At 40.9% G+C, this 24,766-nt stretch overlaps 4 protein-coding genes across 5 annotated transcripts; 2 read left to right on the forward strand and 2 right to left on the reverse strand.

Annotated features, from left to right (window-relative positions):
* Positions 1-1,314: 1,314 nt before the first annotated feature.
* mrpl48 (mitochondrial ribosomal protein L48) lies at positions 1,315-4,324 on the forward strand. Its single transcript, XM_072658786.1, has 8 exons — positions 1,315-1,452; positions 2,239-2,291; positions 2,542-2,573; positions 2,776-2,858; positions 2,928-3,097; positions 3,643-3,745; positions 3,836-3,925; positions 4,124-4,324. Exons 1-8 carry the CDS (start codon positions 1,432-1,434, stop codon positions 4,196-4,198), a joined length of 627 nt encoding a protein of 208 aa, XP_072514887.1. The 5' UTR covers positions 1,315-1,431; the 3' UTR covers positions 4,199-4,324.
* A 601-nt stretch (positions 4,325-4,925) lies between these two features.
* On the forward strand, positions 4,926-10,299 carry dnajb13 (DnaJ heat shock protein family (Hsp40) member B13). The gene is made up of 8 exons (XM_072658187.1): positions 4,926-5,079; positions 5,204-5,307; positions 7,288-7,449; positions 7,534-7,691; positions 8,635-8,748; positions 8,981-9,094; positions 9,624-9,700; positions 9,958-10,299. Exons 1-8 carry the CDS (start codon positions 5,012-5,014, stop codon positions 10,109-10,111), a joined length of 951 nt encoding a protein of 316 aa, XP_072514288.1. The 5' UTR covers positions 4,926-5,011; the 3' UTR covers positions 10,112-10,299.
* On the reverse strand, positions 10,238-14,034 carry ucp2 (uncoupling protein 2). The gene is made up of 8 exons (XM_072658188.1): positions 13,923-14,034; positions 13,627-13,776; positions 12,133-12,360; positions 11,523-11,739; positions 11,206-11,403; positions 10,961-11,062; positions 10,681-10,861; positions 10,238-10,580 (listed from the first exon to the last, which is right to left on the reverse strand). Exons 3-8 carry the CDS (start codon positions 12,256-12,258, stop codon positions 10,466-10,468), a joined length of 939 nt encoding a protein of 312 aa, XP_072514289.1. The 5' UTR covers positions 12,259-12,360; positions 13,627-13,776; positions 13,923-14,034; the 3' UTR covers positions 10,238-10,465.
* A 3,384-nt stretch (positions 14,035-17,418) lies between these two features.
* LOC140536447 (dicarboxylate carrier SLC25A8-like) lies at positions 17,419-23,197 on the reverse strand. 2 transcript variants are annotated; one of them, XM_072658246.1, is made up of 8 exons: positions 23,137-23,197; positions 20,281-20,387; positions 19,865-20,079; positions 19,542-19,749; positions 19,251-19,448; positions 19,062-19,163; positions 18,784-18,964; positions 17,419-18,069 (listed from the first exon to the last, which is right to left on the reverse strand). In XM_072658246.1, the coding sequence occupies exons 3-8, from the start codon at positions 19,988-19,990 to the stop codon at positions 17,955-17,957; spliced, it is 930 nt and encodes a 309-aa protein (XP_072514347.1). In that variant the 5' UTR covers positions 19,991-20,079; positions 20,281-20,387; positions 23,137-23,197; the 3' UTR covers positions 17,419-17,954. The 2 variants fall into 2 exon arrangements, with proteins under 2 accessions (XP_072514347.1, XP_072514348.1); XM_072658247.1 differs by lacking the exon at positions 23,137-23,197 and having other exon boundaries at positions 20,281-20,413.
* Between the last annotated feature and the right edge of the window lie 1,569 nt (positions 23,198-24,766).

Below are 24,766 nucleotides of genomic sequence, written 5' to 3' on the forward strand. Positions count from 1 at the left end.
GGACGGTGTCTAAAATGTGCAAAAAAAATATGTAATAATTCAATTCATATTTAAGTTTGTCCTGTAAAAGGATTTATTCACTTATATAAATAAAAATTGTGTTATTGGATCAGGGGTACCTACACTTTGGTATAAGAGGTATGTGCATAAGTTATGGCACAGTGAATTTTGTTGTTTTGTTTGTTATTTTCTGCAACGTGTTAAATTTAGAAAACTAAAAAAACATTAGCATTAAAAAAGGTGTATGAATATATGTTAAAAAGTAATGTACAAAGAGCACCTTACTGCACGTTTTAATGCACAATTTCTAATTATTTTAAGGAGTAATTGTTTACTTACTATTCTGTTAGTTTAATGAATAAATAATACTATATATATAGTACTATATATACTAATAAATAATACTATATATATATATTATATAAACAAACACACACACACACACACATATATATATATATATATTCTTTTTTAATTAAATGTAGACACAGAACAGAATAGTAAGTAAACAATTACTCCATCAAATAACCAGAAATTGTGCATAATATATATATATATAGTATATAGTATATATATAGTATATAGTATACTATATAATATAATATATATATAATATTATGCACAATATATATTCTTTATATATATATTCTTTTTTAATTAAATATAGACACAGAACAGAATAGTAAGTAAACAATTACTCAGTAATTGTAAACTAGATATATAAATAGTTATAATCGTATATATAAATATATATAATTGCCCAATACATGTATATATATATATATATTCTTTTTTAATTAAATGTAGACACAGAACAGAATAGTAAGTAAACAATTACTCCATCAAATAACCAGAAATTGTGCATAATATATATGTATATATTCTTTTTTAATTAAATATAGACACAACAGAATAGTAAGTAAACAATTACTCCATCAAATAATGAGAAATTGTGCATAATATATATATATAGTATATAGTATATATAGTATATAGTGTAATATATATATATATATATTATGCACAATATATATTATTTTTTTAATTAAATATAGACACAGAACAGAATAGTAAGTAAACAATTACTCAGTAATTGTAAACTATATATATATATTTATTTATATATATATATATATATATATATATATATATATATATATATATATATATATATATAGTTATAATCGTATATATAAATATATATAATCGTCCAATACATGTGTGTATACATATATATATGTGTGTGTGTATTGGTGTAATAACCATCCCCTCCGGGTGGAGTCAGTAATGAGTCCCGTCTAATGCAGACGATCATCAGGAGGAAGTAGAAGAAGAAAACACAGTGCACACACCTCAGTTAAAGAGTAAATCTGAGGTTTATTCATCTGTGTAAACTTTACTCTGCGGAGTTTAAAGCTCATATCTGAAAGAATGAACACGTTAACCAGAAAGGTAGAGTATTTCCACAGTTTCCGCGCTGTAATGTGGTTGTGTTGTGGTAAAGGTCATATCTACTCTCATGTGTCAGTCAGCAGGGAGAGCAGTCGAGGCTGAGGCTGCTCCAGTCGCCTGTAGGACCAGCCTCACCATTAACACCCTTCATTCCTCTTCATTATGTATATTATGTATATTGAATGATATGTACACAATAGTTTGTTTATAATGTATTACAGATAGTAAGTTCTGTTTGCACTCAGTGTGCCCTCGTTTACCCTCGTGATTTACCCTCATTCACGTCCTGGAAATCCTGGATATTTAGCCTTTTTTAAAGTCAAGTTTAAAATGGCAAGGAAATATTAATAAGGTCCAGGAGCAGTTGAGCTATTGAGCCTCTGATGTCCTATATAGTGAAATTACCAGTGTTGCACTTCATTGTGGACAGATATGTCTTACAGTCAATGAAATATTAATTCAATTGATTCCTATAGAAAGTTACTACTTGTTATGGTAGTTGTCGTGATTACGCTGAACCTTGTATCTCCACATCAGCATCAGTTTACAGGGAATGAAAATATCTGCTTAACTTTTAATAGAGTCATTTTGGAGGGGTTCTATTGGTCTATTCATCCTGAAATTTTGAAACACTATTATTATAATTATGTATTATGTTAAAAAGTGAACCCCCATAAAAAAAAAATACAAATTATTTACAAAAAAATTAATCACATGTGTTAAGCCTCATGCTGAGAGGAAATCAGTCTGCACATAATAACAGGAGATGTAATATTTTGGTTACAGATTTTGATTATACAGAACACACGAGCGCTGGCCCAGGCTCTCTCTCTGATTCGGTGAGTTTGCCGTATTGCTTTAGTTCACTGGTTCTCGGCCCAGGTCCTGCAGTAGCAGTGTTTTCCCTGCTATAACACACACACACACACACACACACACACACACAGCTCACCTCAGAGTGGGCTTGTTACCTAGTGACAGTGAGAGGGACAGTGGTACTCCAGGACCGGGACTAAAAAAACAGTGCTGTATTTAATTGAATGGCTGCTATAGGATCTGGTTTTAACCTGTGTTTTCCTTTTATTACAGTGCACCTGTGTTAAAGCAACAACTGCCATTAGGTAGGACAACTTATTTGTAGAGGTTGTGTATTGATAGTGAGCAGAAATCTAGGCTGACACTGTGTGACTGTGTGCTGTTATCTGTGTGTATATTCCTATGGGCTGGTTGTGTATATAATATTGCATTGGCATTTGCATGTTATTGGCCAGAAGTCAGGAGTTGTCAGGATGGCATAAATGTAAGTTGTGTTTTTCTCTGTAGGTTTTCTATTCTCTGACAGACAGTACAGAACTATGCCTACACATGGGATAGGCCGTTACAAGCATCTACTGCTAAAGGAGGAGGTACGTTCTTCTTTCTTGTCTCTTACACTAGTTCTCTTCCCTCACTGAAACTTTTCATTATTTTTCCAGCCGAAGAAAAAGAAGGAAAGCGTTCAGATGAAGCAGATCAAGGCTGCCACGAGTACTCAGTATGGTGTCCTGAACGTGGCAGTATCTGGTTATGACATGACCCTGGTAGAACATTACTCCCAGTACATCCATAAACTCTGTAAGCGACTTGATATCAGAGTGGATGAAAGGTAGGAGTTAATACCTTAATTAAATGGATAATTGATAGCCTTGCTGAGATCGTCCCTGATCCCTGATGATGCCACAGCCCCTTTCAGACTTGTGAGCTGTATGTAGGAACGCAAATGTCCGGATTGTGGTTTTCGGACATTACCCGGACTTTATATTGCCAACCCCCCATAGTACAAAGTCTGGGTAATGTCCGAGTGAGCTAATATGTGAATAGAGAAGGTACTTTTCCGGAGTCGATAGCTTCATTCGCCATCTTTGATGCGGTGTAAACAAAACAGTGCTATTTCCTCTGCGTACTTTTTGCGTCCTGCTGTGCCCCCTGCACACATTTTCATATGTGAAACTGGCCCAAGAGAGCATGACTCGGCCCAGGCCTATCCAGTGCCAGCCTCTGCTAGCTGATATAACAGCAATGTTTATGATTTCTGGGACTGCCAGCCACGGATAGCTGTGGCATCACCAGGGGTCGAGCTTGCAATCTCCCAAAGACAGAGCAAACATTTAGACGGCTTGCATGTCTTTCTTTCCCTTGTCTTTTTTCAAGCTATGCTTTGCCAACTAAGACCACAGAGGTTATGGTCATGCCAGAGCAAGGCACCAAGATGCATGTGGATGTGGTTCTCAAGACCCATGAGCGGATTGTTCAGGTAAAATAAAGGGCATATATGTTTGCGGAAACAATTGTTTCACTTAAATAAACAAGGCTTATCAGTATCTTTATGTATTATGCTTTGCAGATAAGTCAAGTTAAGGCTTCACTGGTTCTAATATTTATGGAGGTTCTTCTGAAAAACCAACCAGAGGGAGTGCAGCTGTCTATAAAGGAGGTGAGCATCAGAGGCCATTTTCGTTCCTTTTACATTCTGATTTTTATAAGATTCCTTTTTTTTAAAGACTAAATGCTAGAAGTGCTTCCTCTGTAGTATTATCGATTAAATGTGCAATAGCCTGGCTTGTCGAATTTCTTTTTTTTTTTCTATTTTAACGCTGCTTACGATGTTCTTTTTCTTCTTCTTCGTTTTCAGCACACTGAGGCAGATTTCCAGAGCCGGTTTAAAGCACGACCAGAACTTGCGAACTTGCTATCTCAGATATCTTAAAGGATGCTTGAGGAGGAGAATATCTTAAGGAGCAAACACCCTTAGGCTACTTTCTGTTCTTTTATATGATGCAGTTTATTGTACACATTGTGTGGAAACGTGTTAATAAATGTGAGTGGGTGCGTATTACTGTGGTGGGCTGTTTTTGTATAGGTACTTTCTTTTAAATATACGTTCCGTTGATTTACTAAATTATTATTAATTAAATGATTCCCTAAATTTAATAACATGTTCGCTCAGTTTAATAAATTGTTCTCTTACTTTAATGAATCACTCCTTCTGTTTAACAATCTGATCCCTCAAATAATAAATATTTCCCCTCAGTTTAATGGATCTTTCTCTTAGTTTAACAATCTGTTATTATGTCAAATTAATAAAAAAAAAAAATATTAATTCTTACCTTAATTAAAAAATTATTGCCTGTGTAACAATCCGTTCCCCTTAATTTAAGGAATTGTTACTTTACTTTTAAACAGAGGACAATTAATGTAATTGAGAACATTTAAAATGTCTAAATATTATTTTTATAATATGGTACTTATTCCATATTCCATATAAATCCTCAAAAAGTAATGTTTCCTGAACTGTATTTGCGTTCATGAAAATAAATAAATAAATAAATAAATAAATAAATAAATGAATAAATGAATGAATAAATAAAATTGGACTACATTACCCAGCATTCTAAGCGGACCTGTCATAGCAACAGTGCCTAGCAGCAGTAAACTTGGGTCGGTCCTCGGGGGCTTCGTTGTGTTTGTTTTGGTTATATTTTTGGTATTTTTGGTATTTTTCGGGTTATTAATTTATAAGATGGGAAGAGATTATTACACAGCTTTGGAAATCAACAGAAACGCGACTGATGCCGACATTAAAAAAGCGTAAGAACTCATGGTTATGTTTTATGAGATGCTAAGTTAACTAACGGGTGTAACTAGCTACACATTTAGAAAGACAAAACTGCCTCATTGTTTTTAATAATAAACTTCTTCTCCAACTTGTCAGATATCGTCGACTAGCCTTGAAATATCACCCTCACAGTAACAGGCAGCCTGGAGCCTGTGAGAGATTCAGGGACCTGGCTGAAGCCTATGATGTCCTGAGTGACCGTAAGTGTGAGAGACTGCGTTCATATGAAGTGTCCCTGTGTTTATTTGACCAACAAACAAACAGATATGAGCTAATACTGTAATATTTTATTGGGTTTAATTGGGGTGGTTGATGTACACTCACTCATGATAAGATCAGCAAAGGGATAGAGATAATTAACTAATATATACACAATATAAATAATAAAAGTAAAAAGAAATCTGAGGAAAAACACTATTATTTACAGATTATTTACAGGTAATTGATTCAGCAAATTGATTCTTAATTGCACGTATGTGTGTGTGTGTGGGGGGGGGGGGGGGCACATATTGCACATTGCACTTTATTAGAAACACCTGTACACCCAAGCCTTTATGGGGCCCTAAGCAGATTTTCATTTTGGGCCCCCCTATACCACCACCTTAGCACCAGATGCTTGATAATTCCATAGAAAGAGAGATATTGTGTGATACGCTGAAACGCCAGGGCCTTTATCCACCACCCAAGCGGCACGTATCTGCATTGGCAGCAGCCAACAGCAGGAACTGATTTACCTAGTATAGGTGTGCCAACTATGAAAATTAATGTTTATAAAATTGCTTTTACCTGTGTAATACCATTTCAGTTTATTATTTATTGTTATTTTTTCAAAATATATATATTATCATGATATCTTGGTGCTCTTGGGGGTCCCCTGGTGGTGTTGGGGCCCTAAGTGGCCGCGTAATTCGAGTATGCCTTGGGCCGGCTCTGTGTACACCTACTCCTTTATGTAGCTAGTTATCTAATAACCCACTCTAACCCAGTGTGGCAGCAGTGAAGTGTATAACACCATGCAGATATGGGCCAGTGGCTTCAGATAAAGTTCACCTCAACCAACAGGATGGGGCAAAATGTAATCTCATTGATCTTGGGCATAGCATGACTGTTGGTGTCAGATGATCTGAACTGCTGATCTCCTGGGATCTTCAGCACCTCCAGTAACCTCCAGAGGTTACTCAGAATGGTGCAAAAGGGAAAAATATCCAGAGATCCAGATGTGCAGATGGGAACGCCTTGTTGATGAGAGAGGTCAACAGAGAATGGCCAGACTGGTTGAAGTTGAAAGAAAGGTTATAGGAACTCATATAACCACTCTGTACGATTGTGGTGAGCACCAAAGCAACACGTCCAGTCTTAAGGAGGATGGGCTACAGCAACAGCAGAAGGACGACCATGCCAGGTTCCGCTTCTGTCAGCCAAGAACAGAAAGCTGAGGCTGCAGTGGCTCAGCACAGGTTCACCAACACTGGACAGTTAAAGACTGGAGACAAGTAGCCTGGCCTGATAAATCTCCATTTCTGATAAATCTCACAGGTGATTGAGTCAGAATTTGGCACCAACAGCATGAATCCATGGACCCAACCTGCCTTGTGTCGACAGTCCAGGCTGGCGGAGGTGGTGTAATGGTGTGGGGAACGGTTTCTTCACACATATCAATCAATCATAGCTTGAATGACCATGAGCATCCCTTAATGACCACAATTTACCATCTTCAACTGGTTTCATGAACATAACAAGTCAGTTCAGTGTTCTTCTGTGGTCTTCCCAGTCAACGGATCTAAATCCAGTGGAACAGTTTTGGGAGATTGGCAGCAGTAGGAAAATCTTTAGGAATTGCATGACGCAGTGTTAGCATGGACCAGAATCTTTCCAAGATCTTGTGGAATCCATGTGATGACGTTTTAAGGCTTTGACAGCAAAGTGAGGCCCTACCCAGTATTAATATAGTGTTCCTAATAAAGTGTGAGTGCTTATTAAAATATGTGCTATTAAGTTTAATATGTGCTATTAGGTTAATATTGTTTTAGCTACAATAGCTACATCTCACTGTAACAGATGTGCTAGTGTAGGCTAATAGTTGACAATTCAACAGCTACTCATCATTCATGATTATGAAATTGCATTGCATTGTTTAAGCGGTCCGAAAAAATAAATATGAATAATTTGTACCACTGCAGTTCGGAAGAAGGCCACGTATGATAAGTTCGGTGAGGAGGGCCTTAAAGGTGGAATCCCTCCAGAATCAGCAGAAAATGGAGCATGGTCACAGGGATACGTCTTCCACGGAAACCCGGAAAAAACCTTCAGACAGTTTTTTGGAGGCGACAATCCTTTCGCTGGCAAGTCTGTTAGAAGTCTCTCACTCTGATCATCTCCTGATTATTAGATGATGCTTTACAGGACGTTTGACGTTGTGTCCTCAGATTTCTACACTGCAGATGGCCATGAAGTGGGCATAGATTTTGGAGGGCTACGTGGACGAGGGGTTAAAAAGCAGGACCCACCTATTGAGCGTGACCTGCATTTAGCCTTGGAGGACCTTTTTTATGGCTGCACCAAAAAGATGAAGATATCCCGAAGAGTAAGAGCTTTGAAAGTGAACTCTAGAGCTAAAAGGATGTTTGGAGTAAAGGTGCACGTATTTGTCACTGTACAGCGAAATGTGTCCTCTGCATTTAACCCATCTGGTAGTGAACACACACTCACACACACATGTGTGTTAGGGGCAGTGAGTACACACACCCACCCAGAGCGTTGGGCAGCCAACTCCAGCGCCCGGGGAGCAGAGAGGGTAAAGGGTTTGCTCAAGGGCCCAACAGTGGCAGCTTGCCGAGCCCGGAAATCGAACCCACAACCCTGTTATCGATATCCCGGCGCTCTAACCACTGAGCCACCACTGCCCAGTAGAGGACTGGAGACAGAACTGGAATGGTTTCTCAAAGGTTCTGCACAATGAAATGGTTCAGATTTAAGTTTGGTGAGAAAACCTCTGTTTTATCGAACCAGACGTGTGAAAGAAATTAACGCCCCAATAAGTTCCCTCAGATATGAAATGAAGTCAATGCTTGATGCCTTAAACATTCATTTAAGACAGTTTTCAGATACGTTCTTGGCCTAATACTTTTTGGTTTACGGTGGAGTGGTACATAGAGGGTGTTATAAGGCTAAATAGTCCCCAGAAAGTTTTACTGCCATCAGTATGACAGCTGGTTCCTGTCACCGCCACTGTGATGAAGTCTCAGTACTGTGAGCACACAAACCACTCTAAATGACTCATTAATGACTAGTTAGTATGTTGTATGTTGACATTTAGCTAAACTGATGGAATCCCAGTTTTATGAAGTGTAATCCAGTACAAATTACTTGAAGAAAAATGTCTAATTACAGTCTAGTTCGAGTCCCACTCTGATTACTGAAGTACTTTTTACCATCAGATTACATCATCTCTGTTCCGTATTCTGAGTTTCAACACTGGTCTGGCTTACTCTCTTCCTGTGGTGTAATTATTAAGCGTATGTCTTCAGGTGATGAATGAAGATGGCCATAGTTCCAGCATTAAAGACAAGATTCTATCCATCAATGTGAAACCAGGTTGGAATGAGGGGACACGGATAACTTTCCAGAAGGAAGGGGACCAGGTATGATTATAGAAACTGTCTAGGCCGGTTTCCCAGACAGGAATATAGCCTAGCTGTGGGCTGTATTTTCCTTTCAATTGAACATTTACATTCAGAATATCTTGTAGTCCAGGACCTGGCTTCTTCAGGAAATCTGACCTCGTTTAAGACACCTATTTTGTGAAGTCAGGTAAATCCTTATTTACCCTTTTAAATCACATTAGAGATATTTAAGCAGTTTTTTTCTCCTCAGGGTCCGAACAGCATCCCAGCAGATATCATTTTCATTGTTCGCCAAAAACCCCATCCACGGTTTAACCGGCAAAACAAAGATCTGATCTACACAGCAGATATATCTCTTGAGATGGTGAGATGCACTAGTATTATTTTTTATTTAGTTTTCTCAATGGTTTAGAATAATTCCATCATTGGGATTTAAGCATAAATGAACATGTTTATATCCTGATAAATCAGTGCCTTGTAGAGAAATGTACTGGCTTGGATTTACACCAGTGAACATACAAATCATCTTATAAATATAATTAAGACACAGACTCCACTAAAAGCTCTTAAACCTTTAGGATGTCTAATTCCCTTCACCACCACTGTTAATCATTTTAATACTGCAAGTTTCTCAAGAATGAAGTGTTTCACAGCAAACCCCTCAGAGGATTTTACATTTTAACCATTGTAAACTCATTGATTAAATGGATATAGATTTACATTTTAGCACTGTTGTAACAGCCCCTAATGCCCAAAAAGGCAACTTTAAATGTATGCCATTACACCAAAGTGTTTACCCAAGTCATTTTAGACCATTTGTATGAATATATTGGTCATTAAATGTTGCAAAGTTGAAAATAAACGGTCACAAAGATGGTCATTATGCTCCACAGGCTCTGACTGGTTTTGCAGTGGAGGTGGAGACACTAGATGGCAGACTTCTCACTATTCCCATCAATGACATTGTAGAGTGAGTGGGGCATTTCCAACCTTCTACATTCTTAGACAGCCAAGAAACAGCTGTCCTTATCCTAATCAAAACAAAGCTTGGGTTATTTTTCCCCCTAGATATGTATATAAACAGCTTAAGATGTTGCTTTTTATAAATGGAAAGTGAATCAAATGTTCTGAATTCAGCAACCCAATAGAAAGACTTAAACTGTAAAAGGATCATTATGTAAAACAAAATAAGTTTAAAACCCAATGACCCAATGATGTCTCCTGTAGCCCCCAGTACAGCAAGGTGGTGCCAGGAGAGGGAATGCCTTTATCCAGCAGCCCATCAACAAGAGGGGATCTGATCATCCACTTTAAAACTCACTACCCCGAGAAACTCACTGCTGAGAAGAAACGGCTCCTCAAGCAAGCCCTTGCCACGTAATCTACACTGCAGCCACCCTCTTAATCCTCAACAGCATAAGCTTTCTCTATTGTGAAAGATTATAACCTTGCGTGGCTAAATTCAGTGTTCTCACATCATTGCTTCCGTTTCAAGAAATAAACACCATTGTGGATTCTAAAAGCTTTATTACCATATTTTAAAAGGCTTAAAAAAAAAAAAAGAAAAAAAAAAAAGACAATTAACCAAGGAAGACCAGCTTTCTAGTCCCCGGGATATACTTGAATGAACGGGTATTTAAGGGGTTTAAGGGGCAGGGGGTGTGGGATTTTTTTTAACTAAGCAAATAAGGGCAAAAGCAAACAGAACGGCACCCCTAAATGGAAGTAGCCAAGACTAAAGAGGAGTAGCCCAGTTATGGCGAGCTGCCATCATAGCACGTTTCAGCTGCTCATAGGTGACAAACATCACCACGTTCCAAGAGCCCAGCCTCAGGAAAGAAGGCATGAATCTGTAGGAGAGATTAAGAACACCGTAAACACACAGCACATCATCCAGACAACACCTGCTAAATGCCAGTCATCCGTGAATCAGGAGAAGTATGTTTTTACCCTTTGTAGAAGGCCATAGGCCCCTCTTTGGTCAGCATGGCCACAGCACAGTTCAGGGCACCACTGTACTGGCCTTGGGCAGAGTTCATGTATCTTGTTTTCACGACATCCACTGGAGAAGCAATGACTGTGGTGCAGAAACCAGCACCGAATGCAGATGTGAAGTGGCATGGGAGATCATCTGTGAGGAACAGTTGATCAGTGAGGAGAGGAAAAACCCACAATGATAACATCTGCTGGTGCAGGATCTACACCGCTATATTAAGCAACCTTATCTTACCAGTCATGGGCGTAGAGCGCAGAAGAGCATCCTTAATGAGGTCATAGGTCACCAGTTCGGTACAGTTTACAATGGCATTGCGAGCAACGTTTGGTCCAGTTCCTGAGAAGGATAATGAAGACATTTTAGTTAAAACTGTTGACTGGGTGATGCAACCAACGGCGGTGATTGATCTTGCAAGGTTATGATCCCTCCTCGCATTAATTAAGACTGTAGGAAATAAAGCATTAGAGTTGTACACCTACCTCGCCATAGGCCACGGAACCCCTCTTCTTTAGCAATGGTCCGATAGGCATCCATGGTGCCCTGGTAACGCTTGTTAGTCGCACAACCGCTAACCTGAGCCTGAAAGCGAACCTTAACCACATCAGTGGGTTGGGCCACAGCAACAGCCATTGCGCCAGTGGTACAGCCTGCCAGCAGGCGACTGCCAATCCCAACATCTAGTGGAAGGGAAGAGAAAAATGCCACATTAGTCTAAAAGTAAACAATGGTAAAAGTTTAAAAAATAAAAAAATAAAAAAAAAAAGGGGGGGGGGGGGGGGGGTGTGTTTAAACCTACGCTCTGAGCCTTTGGTGTAGAACTGCTTGACAGAGTCGTACAGGCCGATGCGGACTGAAGCAAAGCTCATCTGACGCTGCAGCCCAGCCACCAACCCATTGTAGAGACTCCGTGGCCCCTCCGTGCGCACCATGGTGGTAATGGTGCCAAACACACCGCGATACTTCGCCACCTGAGCATGGCTCGATTTCACAGTGCTACTGGACTCCCCTTGGATCTGTACACAACAAAAGGGGCATGGAGAGACTTTACAGAAACTGAGAAGGGTGAGCGAGAGAGGGAAGGGGGATAGTCTCCAGCCACAGGGTGTCCATGCTGCACTGTTCCAGATCTGCAGGGTCTTAGGGCTTAAACATCAGCTCCTCGATCAGCTTACTCAGCTAGTGCAGGAAGGAAAAGACAAGGGGGGAAGCTAGAGTCAGTGTGGGATTCAAGGTTTAATTTAAAGTCAGTAATTCTGGCATGATGAGCTGGCCTGGCTGCTTTGGGAGGACAATCAAACAGCCATAGATCCTCCTGCAACACAGCAACTTCATTACAACACCTTCCATCTGCTGCTGGGAAAAGCCAGTCATCAGGTTTGTTTACACAGACCACTGCAGAACCTTACCTGGAGCCTAACTTTGGCGGTGTCTAAAGGAAAGGTGAAGAGGTCAGCAATGCAGGCCGCAGTTCCGGCACCAACAAACTTCACTGCAGCCGTCGGGGGCACATCAGCAGGTCCAAAGCCAACCATTTTTCCGTTTGCCGATATTACAGGAATGTATAGGTGGAAAAGTGTGAAGGATGTCTTGAAGCCCAATGAAGTGAAAACAAGATAGGTGAACTCTACCCAAATCTAAAGAGGGAAAAGGACAAAAAAAAAAATAGAAAAGGTTCATAATTAAATTACCCAAAAAAGGAAGATTAGCGATGCCACGGGTCCCGATTTTCCTGTGCATTTATAAAATGTTGAAACTGGGCCAACATACCAGGTTTAGAATTACATAGTATGACATTTAATACTGCAGTTATTACAGTTTTAAAAACCTTGAACACCAATAGGCCCTAGAAGAAATTGCCTAATTAATACAAACATTTCCCAAACCTAGTGTTTTTTTAATTTAATATTTATTTATTACACATTTTATAGAATTCTCCCCCTAAATTGGAGCTCATTGAGAGCTCAACACACTTCGAGGAGAACACTGGCTTCCATTTCTGCTACATCAGCAAACGACACCCACACTGACCAACATTGCGCAGTTCGAGGTGGGGCTTCCTACCCAAACCTACTGAAGTGGATCTTCCGATACGCAGGCATATAATTAAATGCCTGTAACACCCTAGACACCCATAGCAACTTTTTTTTACTAACATTTGGGCATTGAGCCGTTTTCAAAAAGCATCAAAAACGGGGAAATCTGATTAGAAACTTGAAACTCAAGTTGTCCCAAGTTAAAAACAAATACAGTAAAGTTGTGTGGGTCCATATTTAAACTTATGTAATTTAATACCAACTATTACTGGATACAGTACTGACTGAATAATTGATAGTTCTGTTATAAAGGGTCTTTAAATAAGGGTTTAAACAATCCTGATTGTGTGTGTGTGTGTGTGTGTGTTGTATTGTGTTTCAGTCAGATCTATAGTACTTGAACCAAAACTTGTACATGTAGCCACTGCTGGGTCAGTGAACTTTTGGGTAATCGAGACGTCAGGCTCTGTAAGAGACCCCAGCTCGGGTCTCTTGTCTGCTAGACAAACAACCCGAGAACACGATGTGCCCAGCGACTGGAAACACGTGTAGGAGGGGGAGGTGAAACCACCACAAAGCAGAAACCTCGCCCTTCACAAATTTACAGAAGTGCAGCTGCTGCTGCCTGATTGGCTCCTCCGCCTGTTGCTGTGCGCATCCTGCTCAGCTCGAGCTCGAGCTCAAACAAAAGACGCGCTGTCGTCAGTCAGATGACCAGATTAGGCTCCAACACAAAGAGCCCCCCACCACCCCACCCACCCCACCAGTCGGTAAAGGTTTTTAGACATGCCAACCGGTCGGTTTGGCAGTTTGGAGATGGCCTGGACCGTTTTAAAGGCGAGAAAATAGGCTTAACTAACTGCTCACCTTCACTCAAGAAACCCCGGGCGATGGTAGCAGGAGAGTCAGGCTTCTCTAAAGGCGTCCCGCTGGTTGAAAAGACTTTCAACTATGATCTCGTTGCCTCGGTCTTCCATAGAAAAACGCTCAGAAAACAGACACCTAAAAAACATACTCCTGAAAGAGATCAACAACAACAACAACAGGCCACAGCCGGGGGTTAGCTCGACGACTTCCTCACAGTCTCTGAACTTTTTAAGAAGTTTACACCCAAAATAAATACCAAAAAGTCTGGCTACTGACTCTAGAGTCTTTAAACTTACCGCGAAGAGGACAGAAAGGGGACTGTATATCAAAGAAAACGAGCCTGCTCTTCTCAGAAGACAAATCGGCGACGGAATCGAGTCGTGGTAGCTAAGCTAGCTAGCTTCACAAACACTGGCGTGTGATGAATGGAGGAAACAGCAGGCTTTATACCCGGCTTTTTAAAACACACCCGAGTTCGGACAAGCCCCGCCCCCTGCGCCGGAGCTGGCCAGTGAGCCTAACTACCGAGCAGTTCGCTGATTTGCATATTGCGTTAGGATTGGCCAGTTTGACCACGTAAACAGTTCACAGATTTGCATATCGAGGGCCGGTCAGAAAACGGGTGGGAAAAGGCTCCTTTGTTTTCACAGCCGAGCTGTGCTGTAGCAGCAGTGTTTAGGGGCTATAGCTGGTGCTCGTCGTGAATCTTCGTGACAGCATGATCGTTTTAGTTTAAACATCTCCAAAAGGTTTAAAGATTAAAGATTAATTCTTTTTTTTACACTTTCAACAAGATTAGTTTATTATTTTTGTTTTGTGGAATAAAAAAAGAGCTGAACCATGCAAACGTTTTGGGCACCCCCAAAATTTTCCCCCAAGGACTTAATGACTTAATGACCTAATGACCTTGTTAGGGCTATGTGTTTACAGTCATTGTTAGAAATGGCGAACTGATGCAAAGTTCTAAGCTTAACAACACTCCCGACTCCTTAACATTAGCAGCCATGGGCTCATCTAAGCAGTTGCCATTAATAAAATTAAAGTAATGACTGACTGCATAAAAAGTTTAGGAAAATTTAGCAGACTCGAGCGGTGCTGCATTGTTCTACTGCAATCCTCAAAATTCAGCACTATAAGTTTTCAAAAGAATGGCTAAACTATACTATACTACCTCACTGGACTCAATAGTATTGCACACTGCATAATTTGCACACTGCCCCTAATTATTTATTATTCTCTGTCTGTATTGTGTTGTATTGTCTGTCTGCAGTTGTACTGTGTTGTACTTGTGTTCTGTATGCACTGTGTCTAGGTTGCACCATGGCCCTGGAGGAACGTTGTTTCGGTTCACTGTGTACTCTGTATGTAGTTGAAATGACAATAAAAACCCACTTGACTTGACTTGACTAAATAAGACACATTTTGCATTTTGGAAACAAGTCCTGTGGACTGATGACGTTAAAATCTTAACGCTTTCGTCACAATGAGCAAAGGAATGTTTGGAAAAAAAACATGTGCAGAATTTCATGAAAAGAACACCTTTGCAACTGTTGGGTTTGCGCTGCAGCCAGTGGCACAGGGATCCTTTCCCTGGTGGAGGGAAGAAAGAATTCTGGAAGCAAACATTACTAATTAAGTCTTTTACAGCAGGATAATGGTCCTAAACACCCCAAAATTTACAGTGGACTCCCTCCAGTGGTGTAAGCTGAAGATTGCCATGGCCCTTTACAGTCCCTCGACCTAAACATCATCAAACAACATCGAAAATCAGTGGATAGACCCTAAAAAGAGTGGTGCAGCATACTGGACGCTTCGGACGCTTCCGTTTTTTGTTATTTTGAAGTGTAAAAGATATGAATAAAAAATAATCTTGCTTAAAACACAACTTGGTGAGGTCATCTTTTACTGAGTTTTCGCCCTACCGCTACAAAAAACATCGCAAACCAGACAGTCTTAGAAATGAACTGCTGAGTCACAATGAGAAGTCAGTATAGAAGCACATGTGTGATTAATCAGGGGTCTTATGTAGTCCCCACTGCTCCCTCTCCCTCTACTCCTTTTATGTAGGAGCATTTGTCCATTAACCTTTCCTCTGACGTGAAGGCTACCAGCTCATGGAGAGCGGAGCGGTTCATACCTCTATGGACGTACCTGGGAAATTCAGAGCTGTGTAAACTCTCCAGGAAACATCTTTGCTACTGTACATAGTACAGTATGTAAATAGTGATTAGAAGGTAAAGCAAAATTAGAAGGACCTCAGTGTTTACTGATCAGCAGAGCTGCACACTGCTGTCTGTTAGGACTGCTAATGGATCTAGACCAAGGCCCTCCATGGCTGGTCCTAGAGAGCCAGTGTCCAGCACAGTCTGGTGATTTCCCTGCTCAAACACATCTGGTTAAACTGTTTGCTAATTACCAGGTTTAGAAGGTGTGTTTGAAAAGAGTGTAATCAGCAGACTGCTCTGGACACGCTGACCTTCCAGGACCAGGATGGCACACTGTAAAACTCCTTTCAAGTAAGCATATACAATACATATATACACTATATGTTCAGATGTTTGTGGACACCCCTTCTTTAATGAACTCAGCTACCTTAAGTTGAAACAAATTGGTGATAGATGGCCGATGTGCAAATGCACAAACACACACACAGTGTAGAGAAGTATTGGCAATAAAATAGGAGTATTGGCACCATGCCTAATGCCAGGTGTGGGTGTGAGGGGTATAAAGCCCCCCCGGCATTGAGCTGGAGAGCAGTGGAACTGTGTTTTCTGGAGTGATGGCTTGGGCTCTATCCAATATCCACTTTTGGGATGAGCTGGGGAGTTGGGATGAGGTGAGGTGGTGATCATCCGACATCCTGACCCCAGTGACGCTCTCGTCGCTGAATGGAATGGAAACCCTCAGAGTAGAAAAGCCTTCCGAAAGCCTTCCCTGGACAGTACAGACAGTTACAGTCTCTACTGTCACAGCATTAAAAACTAATCAATAAAAAAAATCAATTAGACCTAAGGTATAGTACATTTTAATGAGGGTAAAATTAATTACTGCTCCTAGATATATGTTTCATAATGTGGCCTTGAAACCTGCTTAATAACTTACCATATAAAGGGATTTTACCTGGGCTCTTACAAAGGAAGGCCCAATCTCTGTCATTGCTCACCGCTGAACCAGTCTATTATGTCTTTCAATCTGAATACAGTCCTAAATAATGCGATTAGTGATTCATCCAGATAGTATCTGGATATACTTTGACCGGATTCTGTTTACACTTGGGGCCCTATCTTACACCCTGGGCAAGGCTCGTCACGATGCTCATTGCTATCTTACACCGGCCAACAGTCTATGTTCAGGCCTCCGCCTGCACCGTGTAAGAAAAATAAAAATCCTGCTCCTGGAGACTGTGACCAGTTTAGAGAGACGGTGAGGGTTCTTCTACAAGAAGAGCGGAGGATGAGATGCGGAGAACAGATGGTTCTCGTGTTGGCGTGACGGCTCTTTTGGAACATGCGACAGACTATTTAAAGCGCAAGAGAACGAACTCTGTGATACTGCTATTCTGATCACAGTGTATCTTGGGGGTGTTTACACTTGGCTTTTCATGTGAACAGGTAAAATCTGAACGTGATCCAACAGGCTCGGTGTGACAGTGATTGCTGGGTTGGTTTGGTCCTAACAAAGTTCTCAGTAGCATTAACGTTAAATCTGAGACTGCGAGAAACAAATATAGAAATTCTCTATTTTATTCATAAGAATAGACAGTGTATAAAATAGAGCTTTAAATAGAATAAATATGTGCGTTCATAATAGTTAAAAACAATTCACCAGCTATGGACCCAACCTTCATAAGGTCATAGCTCTTGTAAACAGAGCTGTGAAGCCCGAACACTTATGTAAACATGACTGTACCCTTCACTACGTTAAGAACTGCATGATAAAAAATACACCAGCTCCTCAGAGAAGACACCCTATGCAAGCTCTGCAGGAACGATATCTTTATATTTGTAGGCTCATTTGGAAGCTGTCCACAGTTCCCACTAGTTCTTGGCCTCATGACAGTCATTTGCTAGGTAACTGATCTTCTAACAGCGGAAAGCATAACCTTTGGCCTTTAAAAGTAAATCCACAGTGGGTTCTCTCCTACTGGTCTTTTTCACATCAGTCCACCTCTTGATAAGAGGTACTCCCATATAATGAATCCCCTGCATCTTCTCCTGCCATCACAGAGAGCTTTATCTTCAGCATTGTCCTCTCCGGCTAGTAAGACCTGGAGTCACAGGGAGGGATTTATGTTGTCTTTCATATCCTTCATGTCCTGAAGCAAGGGTTCAAAATGGCGACTCCCATGATTGCTGTGCTTGCGTCATGGCTCTCTTGATTTGCTCGTAGGAGACAAACATCACAATGTTCCAGGATCCCAGACGAAGGAACGAGGGCATGAACCTAGGCCGGGACGGAGAAGCAAATGCCATGATTTATGTGATTAATATTATATGTATACCTCCACCATGAACACATTTTCGACCAAAATCTTATTAGAAGTATCATGAACCAGTGTCTCAAGCTTCAGGCAGCCTATAAGTAGCTACACTACAGGGACAAAAGTATTGGGACACCTGCTTATTCATTGTTTCTCCTGAAATCAAGGGAATTAAAAAGACTCGTTTTTGTCTTGACTGTCCAGGGAAGGCCTCAGACTAGATTTTGGAGGAACATTGCTGTGTGGTTTTAAGTGTATGCAGTAACAAGAGCGATGGTGAGGTCAGGATGTTGGTGATGATCATCACCCCACCTCAACCCGAACCACCCCAATCATCATTCCAGAGAACACAGTTCCACTGCTCAATGCTGAGGGGCTTTGTACCCCTCTAGCCCACGCCTGGCTTTAGGCATGGTGCCAATAGGTTTGTGTTATGTCCTATTCTATTGGCAGTTCTATTCTATCTCTACAGGGACTACACAAGTTGTGTGTGTGTTTGTACATTTGCACATCTGTGTCAGCAATGGGTGCACCTTAAAGTAGTAAATGCTTTCATTAGAATGCAATGTCCACAATTATTTGGACATGTAGGGTATTAAGTTGAAACAACTTTATATAAAATTCTCAAGCAAGGAAGCAAATGCCAGTTTGTGAGGCAACCTGTAATTTTTTCTCACCCCTTATAGAAGGCTGTAGGTCCTTCCTGGGTCAGCATGGTAGCAGCACAGTTGATGGCATTGCTGTACTGGCCGGGACAGGAGTTCATGAAGCGAGTCTTCACCACGTCCACCGGAGAGGCCACGATGGTGGTGCAGAACCCGGCTCCAAACGCAGCCGTGAAGTGGCAGGGCAGGTTGTCTGAGGGGAAGTTTGTGAATGGCACAGTATCAGACACCATCTTCTGGAAGGCAGTGTAAATAAGCCACCTATATTAGAACCATTTTTAAAGTCATACCTGTCATAAGATTGTACTTCAGTATCAGCTCCTTGATGACGTCGTAGGTGACCAGCTCAGCACAGTTCACAATAGCGTTTCGGGTGATGTTTGGCAGGCAGCCTGTAACACATGAATATGTATAGTAAAATATACATTGGATCCCATTTAGCTGCCTGCCGAAGGTTAATGCTAGGCAGCGTAACTCACCTTTCCACAGGCCTTTTACACCTTCATCACGAGCAATGGTCCGGTAGGCGTCCAGTGTGCTGTTGTATCGCTTTGCGCCATCGGCCAAACGTACTTGGGCCTGGAAGCGCACCTTCACGACATCCGTTGGCTGCGCTAACGCTACAGCCATGGCCCCTGTCGTGCAACCCGCCAGCAACCGGCTCACAATGCTTGCATCTGGACAAAAGGTACAAACAACATGCTGACCACTCTAGTCTTCACGAAACGGGAACCATTCTAGTGTTAAAGTCCTCATTAACAACCACTCACTCTCAGACCCTCTGGTGTAGAACTGCTTCATGGAGTCGTAGAGGCCAATACGCACCGAGGCAAAGCTCATTTGTCTCTGCAGTCCGGCCACCAGACCATTGTACAAACTCCTAGGCCCCTCAGTGCGCACCATAGTGTTGATGGTGCCAAAAACACCCCGATATCTCACCTCCATTGCTCCTTCGACTGGCTTGGACTCTCCCTGGATCTGAGAAAGCAAAACAACCAAAAGGCAAAGCTGATGAGATGCACTACCAAGAGCTAATCAGTCCGTTATTAGTTTATTCATTTAATTACCCTGAAGAAGGGCAGCTGGTTCTCACCTGAAGCCTCACTTTGGCTGTATCTAGGGGAAAGGTCATCAAGTCAGCGATACAAGCCGCTGCTCCAGCGCCAAAGATCTTCACTGTGGCTGTAGGAGGCACGTCTGTGGGCTTCAGTCCAACCATCTCCGCTTCTTCGGTGAGCGGGTCAGGGGCGATATCTTATATCTGTTTCTTTTTTGGAGAGCTTATTTTAGGATATCTTGTGTAAAAACCTGCAGGAGGTACAGGACAGATACGTCAGAACTGACAGGATAAGAGAGAACAGCATTAATAGCATATTTATAGCCCTGAAGAAGACAAGTTGTCCCAGGCTAAATACAGGTTTGCCTTAGATATTGTTTTTAATGTGTGACTTGCATGACAGGTATGGCACTAGAGACCCAGAATAGGGTCTATAAAAGGTTGGCATGTACCTCAGGTTTCTTCCACTGGGATTCTTCTGTGTTGCGCCAGTCGTTTTCCAGCTTCAGAGTGTTTGGCCATAAAAACGTATGGAACAAAATCCCAATGGAGCATACCACTGTATAAGGAAAAGAGAATGCTTCTAAATGACAGCCGACAGCCCCCTGACTCTGAAGTTCACTCTGAAAAATGAATATGCTTCAAATGGTTCTTTGAGCGATGCTGTAGAAGAAGAACCACCTTTGGTCCCATAAAGAACCATGTGTGTGTAGAGTGTAAAGAATCTCTATTAGAAAGTGTTTCTTCTATGGCATCGCTCAGAGAACCTTCTGAAGCACCTTCTGAAATGCTTGACCACTAAATGAACCAAAATGCAAGAGCAAGTGAACCAATTTTCCCACAGTTTTTTTTATTTACCTTGTCATAAAATTTTCCCACTTCAAAATCCGTCTGGAAAACGAAGGAACGGTTAGTCTAGATTTTTCCCAGGAAGTATTCCAAAGCGCCCCTAGCTGAGGTTACACACTTCTGGCGGGTTGACACACGACTCCTCCAATTTATAGGAGTATGCCAGTGGCAGACGCTCAGGTTGTTCTCGTTGTCCTGATTTGCTCTAAGATTAACTCAGCTGTGTACGTCATGTCAGAGTAGGCCTGGCTGTTTACTGGCTCACATGCTCACAACATGTCGAGCCGGCTGCTGGTGTTTCCATGTTCTCTTGACATGATCTATATTGTTTTGATGTGTTGATTCACGCGTCGTTCTCTCAGGCACTTGTTATTTAGGCTCCCAAATTGGATGGAATGGGGATAAGGCAGCCTTTCCTGAACGAATGACATATTGTGTGGAGGGGTACATGTGGGATGTTCTGAGGGCCAATTAGACTTTTATTATTATATGATTTTTTAGGTTGTGTTGATTCACTGGATTATTTACCATGGATTAACATGAGGTGGAGAGGCACATGCAGGGTGTTATACTTATTTATTTTCAGATTTATCACTGTTTTACCATCATCCACATGTCAGCTAAAAACTCATAAACTGATAAGTTTAGGTTCACTGGTAGATTTGTGTAGTAAATAAAATGGCTATATTTGTGTTGGGAGTTAACACCTGGTTCCATTCACTACTACTGTAACAAAATCGTATGTTTTTTTTTAAGTTTGTATGTTTCTCTACAAGGCACCATTTCCTACCAAACCCAATGTCTAATTGACTTTGTTTACACCCTATTTGCTTAAGAAGAAATTTGAATAATTAGTGAAATTCCCCTTTAATACTTTTACATTATGTGTATGTATAATAATAAGCACAAGTCAATCTTTCATATTCTACCTTTAGCAATTACTGTCTTGATATAGTGGATTTTATTAATGTGGACATTTAAATCAATTGAAGCCCTCACTTTTTTTTCTTTCTATTTAATAAGGAACACCGTGTCACTCTTTCAGTGCTATACCTGGAGAGGCGCCAGGGGCTGAATATAACACCAAGCTCTGAAGACTGAGCTCTGATTGGCTGGTAGGTTTGCAGTGGCCTGTTTACCTGTCCCATCCAGGAGGGGGCTTGACCTGGCTGCTTCAATAGGAGCCTGTTAGAAAGGGGTGGGGCTTTTTTGGTGTTGTTTTTTTTTCTTTCAGTTTCTCGTCCTCAGTGGCAGGGGCAGGTGATTACTGTCAATATAACTGCAGTGAAGCTCCTAAATGCTTTCAATAATTTTGCATACAAACATTCCATTAAGAGCACTTTGTCTGCACTGTGTCTGAAATGTAAAAAATGCTTCATCTGCGTTCATTCTGTGTTTAGAATCACTTTTAATGTTAATATTTTTTTTGATACAGTAACAACTTAAACAATGCACATTTAAATCACCTAAATTAGTTTCAGTTAATATTTCAGTATTTTAAGAAGATATTCACAGATTAATAATATTCTACAATTATCCATTTATTAGAACTTCCATCTGCCTGGAGATGTGATTAAAAAAGAGTGAGTTATGGATGGTTTTGGATGTAAACAGTGGCCTGCAAATGTTTGAAAGCTTTGCAGTTTGCATCACCAGGCCTTTCCTAACAATGACTGTGAACAGGTCATAGCCGTAACATGCTGATTAAGGTCTGAGACCTTGGTAAATATTGAGAACTCAAATCTATTGGGGTGTCCAAACTTTTGCATGAAACTCCACTTTACTTTTTTCCACTCTGAAGTTGTACAAAGCAAAAATAATACATAATAATAACAGAAATTTGACCACGTTTGCATGCCACTACAATTGATACTACTTATTATGTAATATTATATATATAGAGAGAGAGATATATGTATATATATATATATATATATATATATATATATATATATATATATATATATATATATATATATATATATATAATAAATTCCCAACTTAACTTTAACCACTACCAGTATCTTCATATTATTTGTAAATGACAGCTAACATCCACGGTATTGATTGAGACTGCCTCTGTGACTTTATCTAATGATAAAGTTATGCCTGCCTTTGTGGAGCTCAGTCTGATCATGCTGCTGATCATGCAGCTCAGTAAAGTGGAGTGGAAACTGTCAGCACCGATCCGTTTTCTTTCCTCAACCTCATGCCTCTCCTTAAAGCCATAAACGTTGAGTAACACCTCAGTCCCGGGAAAGCAGTGCATGTTAGCCAATCCATAGAAGGCATAGGGGTGGGTGTGCATGCAAGGCATCTGCATGCAATCTATCAGGGCTCTAGGCAGTCTGGATCTGTCTGGTTCAGTGGAGAGAGTTTGAAATAAGCACTGAAGTGACTGCCCACCATGTCCGAGTTCAGAGTGTTCTGCTTTCTCTCCTGACTGCGTCACAACTCACCCAGACTCAGCACTCTCACACAGACTGCTGACTGCTGGGATGCTTTCGTCCTCTTATCAGAAAGCTGGTTGGCAGCTCTAGTTGCCAGCTGAAAACACCTTCAGGAACAAAAACATGGTCAAAAGGAAAACATGTGTTCCTTATGAATACCTGAACTTTAAAAAACAATGGCTTCTTAAATGTGGCGCCATAAAACATTCATACTTTGAAGAACTGTATTAGCAAGAACATTTACATGATATGTAGGTTCTGTAAAGATTTCTCCTAGGAACAATTATCATTCTCATGAATAAAGGATTTCATGTCACACACTGTTAATTCGTTTTGTTTTTATTTGTTTGTTTGTCAAACTATTTTTCTCCCATTTGTCAACCTACCAATCCGTAGCTCCTGCTAGCACTAGCTGTACCCTATAGCAAAGCCAACACTGTGAGGGTAAGGCCTTAACACGTCAACTGCGATACCTGTGAAGCCAGCCACAGCCTCTTTTCAACCTCCTGCCCATGCGGCATTGCTGGGCAGCCGACACGCTCTGAGGAAAGTGCCGGGTCCCCAGCTCAGAAGCCTGTGCTGGCAAACATCGCTTAAGAGTCAGTTGTGCTCTCTCGGACTCTGGTTGCTGATGGCAAAGCGACAAGGCTCGGGATTCGAACTTGCGACCCCCAGCCCTCAGTAAATGATTATTCTCAGGATCTCATAGACTTGGCTTATTACTCACTCGCTCATTCACATTTAGCAGGTTTTTGGCACTTAAAAGCTAATCAAGGTCAGAGACCTTGGTAAAAGGTGAGTGCTTAAATCTCTTGCGGTGTCCAAAAAGCTACTGCTTTTCCTTTTGTTCACTACTTAACATTGTACAAAACTGCTGTTGGTACTCAAATAGTTTTAATGCTTCACATCAATGACACTGTGTGTCCTTATTTAAACTGTAAGACCTCCACAGATACTTGGAATCTGTCAAAAAGATAGGTAGATCATTTAAGGTCAATAAATGACTGGAATTGTTACTAATAGAGACCAAACCAGGGGTGGTCACTATCTTCTGAGATTACTATTTTCAATTAGAAATGTAATTCAGTAAAATAAGTATTTAATTTAAGTATATTATCGGAGTACAGTTACAAAGCACTGGTGCTTACTGATTTTATAGATCAGTGAAGATAGTGTGTGAACATGTGATGATTTTTTTAAGATTGAGGCTAACTTACCCAAAGATCGCCACAAGCTTGGTGAAGTGAAGCACATAGCAAGAGGCTTTTATGTCCACATGACCTTTTCGCTCTGGACCTGAATAGAAGCACAAATTAATGTTATGTAACATGGGGGGGGGGGGGGGGGTAGTAGGTAAAAGAGAAGTGATCTTCTCATAGTGAAAAAGGTAAACAGTGATTTGCAATACATCCTACTTCCATGCAAAGCATTGCTCAAACGTCTTTTTCTGGAATGGTCACTGATATACACAGAAAGCAGACCGCTCAGAGTGTCCATCTGTATTTCGTAGGTCCACCCCTGCCCTAATAGCTGCCTTTCATAACAAGATCTAAAGGAACTCCTTCCCACTCACTCATTACTGCTGTCCACCGACCTGCTGTTTTCCAAGAGCTCACATTTCCCAACACAGCCCCACAAG

The sequence above is a fragment of the Salminus brasiliensis genome, chromosome 16 (genome assembly GCF_030463535.1).
Source record: "Salminus brasiliensis chromosome 16, fSalBra1.hap2, whole genome shotgun sequence".
Classification (NCBI taxonomy): Eukaryota; Metazoa; Chordata; class Actinopteri; order Characiformes; family Bryconidae; genus Salminus; species Salminus brasiliensis.